Source organism: Macaca mulatta, chromosome 4 (genome assembly GCF_049350105.2).
Source record: "Macaca mulatta isolate MMU2019108-1 chromosome 4, T2T-MMU8v2.0, whole genome shotgun sequence".
NCBI lineage: Eukaryota > Metazoa > Chordata > Mammalia > Primates > Cercopithecidae > Macaca > Macaca mulatta.
In genome coordinates, this window is record NC_133409.1 from 23,897,161 (window position 1) to 23,907,041 (window position 9,881).

Below are 9,881 nucleotides of genomic sequence, written 5' to 3' on the forward strand. Positions count from 1 at the left end.
AATAATCCTTTTGCAAACTTATTAAAAGGAAACATTGGCCAGGTATGATGGCTCACACCTATAATCCCAATACTTTGGGAGGCCTAAGCAGGAAGATCACTTGAGCTTGGGAGTTTAATACCAGCCTGGGCAACAGAGTGAGATTCCATCTCTAATTTTAAAAAAAAGTCAGGGCTGGGGGGGACCCTTTTACTTGATCCCATCAAGAGATTATCTAGTACCCTGTTGCATAATGATTAATAATCTTCATAATTTATCCTAGCAAGTGTAACTGCAGATAATATTTTTCATTTGAATTAAGTATTTGGTCTTTTTGGGAATCTTAACTCGCCTCCAAGAAGTTCTACTATAGTGACTCCAAACCTTTTTGGAACTGGGGAAGCATCCTTATTGATTATAAATCACCACTCTTCTCAAATGTATTATAAGGTAAATATTTATTTATTTATTTATTTATTTTTTTGAGACGGCACCCAGGCTGGAGTGCAGTGGTGCAATCTTGGCTCATTGCAAGCTCCGCCTCCCAGGTTCACACCATTCTCCTGCCTCAGCCTTCTGAGTAGCTGGGACTACAGGCACCTGCCACTGCGCCCGGCTAATTTTTTGTATTTTTAGTAGAGACAGGGTTTCACCTTGTTAGCCAGGATGGTCTCGATCTCCTGACCTCGTGATCCGCCTGCCTCCGCCTCCCAAAGTGCTGGGATTACAGGCGTGAGCCACCGCACCCGGCCGGTAAATATGTATTTTTAAACAAAAGGGTGTGTATGTTCTCCAGCTTAATAACAGACTGCCCTCAATATTCTGGACCTGCTTTTAATTTTACCAAATCTTTCTTTCACCTAAATAGAATGAAGCTGTACCAGCCTTTATTAAATTATACAATAATGGCATATTTAAATTTTGTTTTAATTGGGGGGTTGACAGGGACTCTAGAAGTGGTTTGCATTTGAGAAACTGAGGCTCAGTGAGATAAAACAACTTACTAAGTTTCCCAGGTTAGACATGTAGCCTTTAAATCCAGTTCTTCTCTTTCACCACACCATGCCTTCCAAGAAATTATTCCCATGCAATGAACTAAATAAAAATTGTTACACTATAGTGTCACTTTTTTCTAAAATTCTTAATTCAACTCTATCCATCCTGCTAAAAAATCACTTTTAAAACAGAAAGTGAGGGGCAAGAACTCCTAGAGGCAGGAATTCAAGGACACAGCTTTGCCACAAGCTGCTGATTGCTCTGCTGCAGTTTCTTAACAATTAAAATCCTTAATCTGTCATGCATTCAACAAAAATGTATTGAGTAACTGGTAGGTAGACAGCACAATGCTAATACTGATATATAAAAATAACTAATTTCCTAAAACAGTTTTGAAGATCTCTGGACAAGATCTATCACTTTTCTAATTCTTTGTATTACCAGTTATTTTATTGTTAGTAACCATAAAAGCTCATAAAGCTGTTTTGAATTACCATTTTATACACAGATATGGAAATATATAGACACACAAGAATACTGCTGTCTCCACACATTCTCTCTACCCTCAGTGGGCATGACTCATACTTCATGCCCACAGAACACAATTATTATTCTGCTCTAAAAGAAGTGACCATCAACTACATAACAGATACATATTTTAAGTATAAATATCAATTATTTCTTAATGTTCTCAATCTAGTATATTTTCTCAAAGTCTTTCTAGAAGATAGCAAGACAGTAAAATCCTTAAGTGATTTACCTGATATCCTCGCATGAAGATTCTGTTTCATGGAAACACCCTCAGACTGAGAAAGGGACTGGAGAATTGTCAAGGCTGACCTTCGCAGTGCACTGTCAAAAACTGTAAGCACTTCATTGGGGAACATGTTGAAATATTCCCCGATTTCCATGTTGGTCTCAAACAGAGTCATGGCATTAACCACAACTGGGTAATGAGCATCTTCATCCCTTTCCTTCAAGATTAGAAGAATATCATTCTTATGGTATTCCGAAACATATGACTCAAACACTTGACCAACCAGCGTAACTTGATCGCTATTCATCTTGAATCTAGGTAACTAAAGAAAAAAAAAAGGATCATATTATATATTTGATATTCAAGATGTACACACAATTTAACAAAAACGATTGGTTATAAATCACACTGGCTTTGGGTCATACTATTATCACAAAATAATATCTGAATTCAAATCTTAATGAAATCTGAATTATCTGTTACAGTCACAGTACATGTACTTTAAAAATGAGTGAAGTCAAATGTAAGTCAAAGAACTATGTTGGTACTGATTATCAAAATCAGAAATAGTTCAAAGCATTTCCCGTATCTTTTCCCAAAATTTCCTTCATATTAACCCTGCATTAATATACAGGCCTGCACCTAGTAACATTTCCGGACTGTACTTACAAAAGTGGTCTCATAAGATTATAATACTGTATCCTTATTGTACCTTTTCTCCGTTTAGATACGTAAATACCATTGTGTTACAACTGCGTACAGTATTCGGTATAATAATATGATGTACAGGTTTGTAGCCTAAGAGCAATAGGCTATGCCATATAGCCTAGGTGTGCAGTAGGCTGTACCATCTACATTTGTGTAAACATACTCTATGATGTTCACACAAGGACAAAATCACCTGATGACAAATTTCTCAGAATGTATCCCAACCATTAAATGACATATAATTGTATTTATTTTACATAATATATGTAAGAGGCCACATTCCATACTCACACATTTGCTCTCAAGTATAAAATCTGAAACATATCTTTTGGCTTAAGTCAGTAACAGTGGAGTTCTTTGCAAGAGTCCTGGTTCTAGGATTTATTTATATGAACACAGTATCATTCTTTTGTGCTCTCTCACTCTCTCTCTTTAGTTATACACACACACTCATGTGTATTCTGCTATGTAACAGAAACACATACCATTAATCAAATTGACAGCCAGTTCTGACATGAATAATTAACAGACTGTCTTTAGAAATTCATATTTGGAAGTGAATTTGTTTCCTTCTTTCTCTTTCTTACCCTAGGAAATCTACTGGGTTCTGCAGAAACAGCTGTCAACAATGTAAAGAAAACAGATAAACATAGGAAGGAAAAAAAACACTGAGTCTTCAAATAATAAAAAAGTATTATTGAAAATAAATACAGCATATACCATTACTTTAACTCAATCCCCTGGCACTCCATTAAAAAGTATGTATCTACAGATAAAAAGCACCTACCCCCATTCTATTTCCATGTATACAGACAGATAACAAATTACACATGTATAAACCCAATTCAACGTCCATTTCCTAATATCTACCATGTACAAGGCACTATGCTGGCAAACGAAAAGTACAGTAAAAGGTTCTCTATGTCCTCAGAGATCCAAGGGACAAATAAAATGAAACAGTGTTCTTATCAGTGGTCAAAAATGCAATATGAATAGGAGCACAAAGGAGAGGGAGGTTAAATTTAAATAAGGTGACGATCCCAGGTAACTGGACAGTTACAAACAATCTGTCCAAATAAGAAACACTTATTTGGTTTGGAAAGAAATTGAGCACTGGAGAAGAGGTGTACTTAAATTTGACTTATTTCATTTGTCCAACATTTATTGTACTGGGCTCTACAAATACGAATATTAAAGGAGATTGCTATAAAGTTCGCAGTTTATCATCCAAAGTATGTGTTATACACGCTGTCTGCTATATTTTGCTTTCTCTGAGAACCTGCTATTCCGCAAGGTGTGAAAGGTGTAAGAAGTATATACAAGTTAGGTCAAGAATCCTGACAACTATAGGAGGCCAGGGTGAGAGTAAGAATGAGTAAATGTATATCCAAGACAATGAGTGAAAATAAATTATGGCCTCCACGGTAATTTGTTTTTGGTTAAGCAATATAAATTCAGCCAAGTGTAAAACAGAAAAAGTACTTGGGAAGGAATATTTCCACAATGTGGACTTTGCAAAAAAAAAAAAAAAAAAAAAGAAAATCTGGACTCCCAAGAGTGGCTACAAGAGAATCACTATGATTTTATTAAAGCATATTAAGTTTAGAGCCACAAATTTAGCAATTTGAAAAACAGCTCCACACAAGGCAGGAAAAGGGCAGCAGCAGAATTCAACGTTCAAATTAAAATTTTAACGTTAGATTAAATTTTGCCTAGTTAGGCCAGCATTTCTATGGTTGTATGGACCATCGTTCTTCATTCCCTTTCAACATCTACGCAAAACTGTCTAATTAACTGTGCTACAAGCAGTTTGCTAACTCAACGCACCTACTACCCACCCAGATACACACGGGAGGCAATTTTTGTTTTGGGAAGGGTCATTTCACAACCTTCACGTTCTCTTTCCTTTTCTTATTGAATATTTGGGGTCAAAATACAATCATTTGCTTTACTTTGTCCTCTTGATCACAGCGAAGCGTCGAAAAGAAGAGAGTGCCTAACTGCACTGACATTCCCCAGTTGTCTCCGGAATCGCTGCAGCCCCGCCCCGCCCCGCCCGCCTGCACCTGCCGGGAGCCCCGCCCCCTGCGCGCGGGCTGGCCGGACGCGCGCCCTCGGCCCCGCCCCACTCCCTCCGCCCCTCTCACTGCGGGAGCGCGCCATTTCGCGCCTTCTCCCCGCCGCTGGGCTGCCCCAGGGGCGCCTGGCAAACGTGGAGTCGCTCGGTTTTGGAGGCATGCTTTCCAAACTTTCTAATTCAGAGGGTCTCTGCGCGCAACCCCTGCCCCACGACACGTTGGTAGTCTCTGACACTTCCCGGGCTCTTCTCTCGGGCAGCTCCCGTGCCTGTCCGGTCCCGGAGTTGAATAGTTTTTGAAGTAATGAAACGTGAACGAGACTTGGGACGAACTGGAGAAAAACATAACCGCGAAAGGAAGAGGCGGCTATCACTTACTGGTTGTGCCAGAAGTCGCCGGGGACGCGCTGCTCCCGAGGCCGAGGGGCCCAGAGAGCTCCAGCCAGGTGGCGGGTTCGTCTCTGGCGCTAGAAGGCTGGTGGGGCGGGGTGCGCGCGTGCGCGTGGCCGCTCGAGGCGCCACCCGCTACGGGGACGCGCGGGCTCTGTCGGGCGGCCTAGCGCCTGCGGCTCTGCCTGGCCTGCGCTCCCGACCGACGCCGAGCCGCGGACCGCCTCAACTTCCCTGCCCCGGCGGCTCTTCCGGGTGGAGACGAGACAACGGGGCGGGGCGGAGCGGGCGGATTGGGGCGGGGCCAGGAGGGTCCCGGGTGGGGAGAGGGGCGGGACCCGAGCGGTGACTTCAGGCTGAGTGGAGAGAGCAGGGCTGTGCGGCGGCTCAGATTGGATTTTAGGATTTGTTTTTTGTCTGTCCGAGGAATTTGCCTAACCCAAGGACACAGAGGATCTCTTCTGTATTTTCTGACACAAGTTTTAGAATTTTAGGTTTTATATTGAGGTCTGTGATCTAATTAGAGCTAATTTCTCTTTGTGGTGCAAGTATGGATCTTAGGTCATTTTTTTGCATATGAATAGCGTCATTTGTTCAGAGAGCTTTCTTTTTCTCCCTGAATAGCTTTTGCACCTATGTTAAAAATCAATTGTCCCTAAAGCATCAGTTGTGGGTCTATTCTTAGACTTTGTATTCTGTTCCGACAATTTATTCTATTTCTCTCTACAAAAATACCACATTGTCTTGATTCCTGTAGATTCATAAGAATCTTAAAATCAGATCGTGTTTGGCCTCCAATTTCTTGTTCTTTTTCAAAAATGTTTTTGTTCATCTAATCCCTTGGGTTTTCATATGACTACTAAAATCGGCTTGTCACTTTAAAAAGTTGCGATTGTGATTGGAGTCACATTTCGTCTATAGGTCCATATGAGAATAATTTACATGTTAACAATATTTAGTTATGACCCTTAAACAAAGTAAGCTTCTTCATTTATTTCGTTGTTACTTCACTCAGCAAATGTTTTGATCTTTTGTCAGGTCTAGCCGTATATAGTCCATTCTCACACTGCTGATAAAGACATACCTGAGGCTGGGTAATTTATAAAGGAAAGACGTTTAATTGACTTACAGTTCAGCATGGCTGGGGAGGCTTCAGGAAACTTAAAATCATGGCAGAAGCGGAAGCAAACGTCCTTCTTTTCAGGGCTGCAGGAAGGAGAAGTGCGGAGCAAAGAGGGAAAAGCCCCTTATAAAACCATCAGATCTTGTGAGATCTCACTATCAGAGGACAGCAGGGGAATAGCCACCCCCATGATTCAGTTACCTCCCACCGGCTCCCTCCCAGGACACCTGGGGATTATGGTAACTACAGTTCAAAATGAGATTTGGGCAGGGACGCAGCCAAACCATATCACCCTATGTCAGATTTATCCATAAATCTAAGGATGGGAGGAACATATACTTCTTGATATTATGTAAATGACATTTTCAATTTTCAATTTTCCGTTTTCTTTGATAGTGTCTTAGTCTGAGTTGCTAAAAAGGAATGCCTGAGACTGAATACTTTACAAATAAAAGAGGTTCATTTGGCTTACGCTCCTGCAGGCTGCTTCTGGTGAGGCCTTCAGGCTGCTTGCACTCAGTGAAGGGGAGGCTGCCTGTGCAGATCACATGGCCAGAGCAGAAGCAAGAGAAAGGGGAGGTAGTAGTCAGGCTCTTTTCAACAGTCAGCTCTGGAGGCAGCTAACAGAGTGAGAACTCACTCATTATGCAGTGGCAGCACTAAGTTTTCCTGAAGGATCTGCCCCTGTGACCCAGACACCCCCAACTAGGCCCCACACTTGGGATCCGATATTAAGATGAGATTTGGAAGGGAGAAATACTCCAACTATGTCAGATAGTATGTAAAAATATGATTGGGGGTTTTGTTTTTGTTGCTGCTGTTGTTGTTGTTGTTGTTGTTGTTGTTGTTGTTGTTGTTACAGGTTCTTGCTCTGTTGCTCAGGCTTGCGTGCAATGGTGTGATCGTGGCCCACTGCAACCTCTGTCTCCCAGGTTCAAGCAATCCTCCTGCCTCAGCCCCCTGAGTAGCTGGGTGATATGGTTTGACTGTGTGTCCCCACCCAAATCTCACCTTAAATTGTAATCCCCAGGAGTCTGGTGGGAGGTGATTGAATCATGGGGCGAACTTCCCCCTCGCTATTCTTGTGATAGTCAGTTCTCATGAGATTGGGTTTCTTGAAAGTGTCTGGCACTTCTCCCTCACTCATTCTCTCTCTCCTGCTCTGCCATGGTAAGATGTGCTTGCTTCCCCTTTGTCTTCTGCCATGAATATGTTTCCTGAGGCCTCCTAGTCATGCTTTCTATTAAGCCTGCAGAACTGTGAGTCAATTAAACCTCTTTTTGTCATAAATTGCCCAGTCTCAGTTAGTTTATAGCAGTGCAAAAACAGACTAATACATTGGAATTATAGGTGTGCGCCACCACACCTGGCTAATATTTTGGTATTTTTGTAGAGATAGGGTCTCACTATGTTGCCCAGGCTGGTATAATTGATTTTTTAATATTAATCTTGTACTTGCCATTTTGTAAAACCACTTATGAGTTCTAGCAGCTTTTTTTGTGGATTTTGCTAGATTTTCTATATATTCAGGATTTGCTATCTATAAATAAAGACAGTTTTACTTCCTTCCTATTCTGGAGGCCTTTTATTTCTTTTTCTTGTCTTTTTGCACTGACTAGAAGCTTGAGTATACCGTTGGATAAAAGTGATGAGACCAGACATTCTTTCCTTGCTTCTGATCTTAGAGGGAAAGTTATCAGTCTTTTACTCTCAAATATGGATATTCACCCAGGGTTTTTTGTAGATGCCCTTTATTAAGATGGAGGAAGATTTAAGAACTTTTATCAAGAATGAATGTTGGATTTCATTAAGGCTTTTCTACATCTGTGGAAATGATTGCTTTGCTTTTTTTTTCTTTTAGTTTCATATTTTATGTATAGATTGAATTGTATCCCTCCAAAAAAGATATATTGAAGTTATAATCCCCAGTCCCTTTGAGTGTCACTTGTTTGGAAATAAGGTCTTTATAGAGATAATTGAGATAAAATTAGGAATTAGGATGGGCAGTAATCCAATATGACTTGTGTCCTTATAAAAAGGATGAATTTTATGGCTGGGCGCAGTGACTCACGCCTGTAATCCCAGCACTTTGGGAGGCCGAGGCAGGCGGATCATGAGGTCAAGAAATTGAGACCGTCCTGGCCAATATGGTGAAACCCCGTCTCTACTAAAAATACAAAAAAAAAAATTAGCTGGGCGTGGTGACACGCGCCTGTAGTCCCAGCTACTTGGGAGACTGAGGGAGGAAAATTGCTTGAACCCAGGAGGTGCAGGTTTGTTACATAGGTATACACGTGCCATGGTGGTTTGCTGCATCCGTCAACCCGTCATCTACATTAGGTATTTCTTCTAATGCCTTCCCTCCCCAACCACCCCTGCTACCCCCTGACAGGCCCCAGTGTGTGATGTTCCCCTCTGTGTGTCCATGTGTTCTCATTGTTCAGCTCTCACTTATGAGTAAGAACACACATCAATTTTGCATGTATGCTTGGCATATTGGTCTAATTTTTTGTTGTTGTAACATCTTTACCTTGTTTTGGTATCAGGGTAATGTTGGCCTCGTAGAATGAGTTGAAAGCTATTCCCTTCTGTTTTATTTTCTGGAAGAATTTATGTGAAATCGGTATTTCTTTTTTTTTTTTTTTTTTTTTTTTCGAGATGGTCTCACTTTGTCATCCACACTGAAGTGCAGCAGCACAAACACGGCTCACTGCAGCCTCAGCTTCCTGGGTTCAAGTGATCCTCCTACCTCAACCTCCCAAATAGGTGGGATTACAGGCAGGCACCACCACACCTGGCTAAAAATTTTTTGTACTTTTTTGTAGAGACAGTGTTTCACTGTGTTGTCCAGGCTGTTCTCAAACTCCTGGGCTCAAGCAGTCTGCCTGCCTTGGCCTTCTAAAGTGTTGGGATTACAGGCGAGAGCCACCGTGCCCAGCCAAAATGGTATTTCTTTTTTAAATATTCATTAGAACTCACCAGCAAAGCCATCTGAACCTCGACTTTTCTTTGTGGGAAGATTTTAACTACAAATTCAAATTATTCAATAGATACAGGGCTCTTGAGGTTATCTATTATTTATTGAGTTTGGTAGTTTATCTTTCAAGGAACTGGTGTTTCTTCTTGGTTATCAAATTTATGAACATGAAATTGTTTGTAATGTTTCTTTATTATCCTTTTAGTGTCAATGGGATCGGTAGTGATGTCCTCTCTTTCATTCTTGATGTTGGTATTTTCTTTTGGTGATTATCTGCAACGGCTGCCATAACAAAATACCATAGACATTGCGGCCAAAACAAAAGAAATTTATTTTCTCACAGTTCTGGAGGCTGGGAAGTCCAAGATCAAAGTGCCAATTGATTCTGGTGAGAGCCCTTTCCTGGCTTGCCGCCTTCTTACTGTGTCCTTACATGTCATGGAGCTTTCAGGTGTCTCTTCTTACAAGGACACTAATCCTATCTTTATGCCCTCATTTAACCTTACTTACCTCCTTACAGGCCATGTCTTCAAATACAGTCAAATTGGAGGTTAGGACTCCAACTTCTGAAATTGGGGAATGGAGTTGCTATGGGCACAACACAATTCAGCCCATAGTAGTAGTGATCCCCATTCCTGTCCCCAAGCTGCAATGGAATTTCATTAGTGCCTTCCTCTGCAGATTTTATCTGTGGATCTGTAGTGGAGATAGGGGGATTGGATCTGGACAGATTTCAGAAGTAGCTACTTTTCTTCTCCCCTAGCTGGTACCTCTAAAGAGGGTAGCTTTCTCTGGATTCTCCCCAGTTGTCTATATGAGAACCTGATGAGGTTTCTGAAGGAATGGCCTGCATGAGGATGAGAACCTTTTTGTG

At 41.3% G+C, this 9,881-nt stretch overlaps 1 protein-coding gene across 2 annotated transcripts in view; it reads right to left on the reverse strand.

Annotated features, from left to right (window-relative positions):
* Nucleotides 1-5,188, reverse strand: part of MCM9 (minichromosome maintenance 9 homologous recombination repair factor) — a 122,664-nt gene extending 117,476 nt beyond the window's left edge. For both annotated transcript variants that reach the window (XM_077999315.1, XM_015137519.3), the window contains exons 1-2: nucleotides 4,896-5,188; nucleotides 1,736-2,054 (exon numbers count right to left, since the gene is read on the reverse strand). In XM_077999315.1, the coding sequence (XP_077855441.1) occupies nucleotides 1,736-2,039 (304 nt within the window). In that variant the 5' untranslated portion in view covers nucleotides 2,040-2,054; nucleotides 4,896-5,188. The remainder of the gene's footprint in view (nucleotides 1-1,735; nucleotides 2,055-4,895) is intronic.
* Between the last annotated feature and the right edge of the window lie 4,693 nt (nucleotides 5,189-9,881).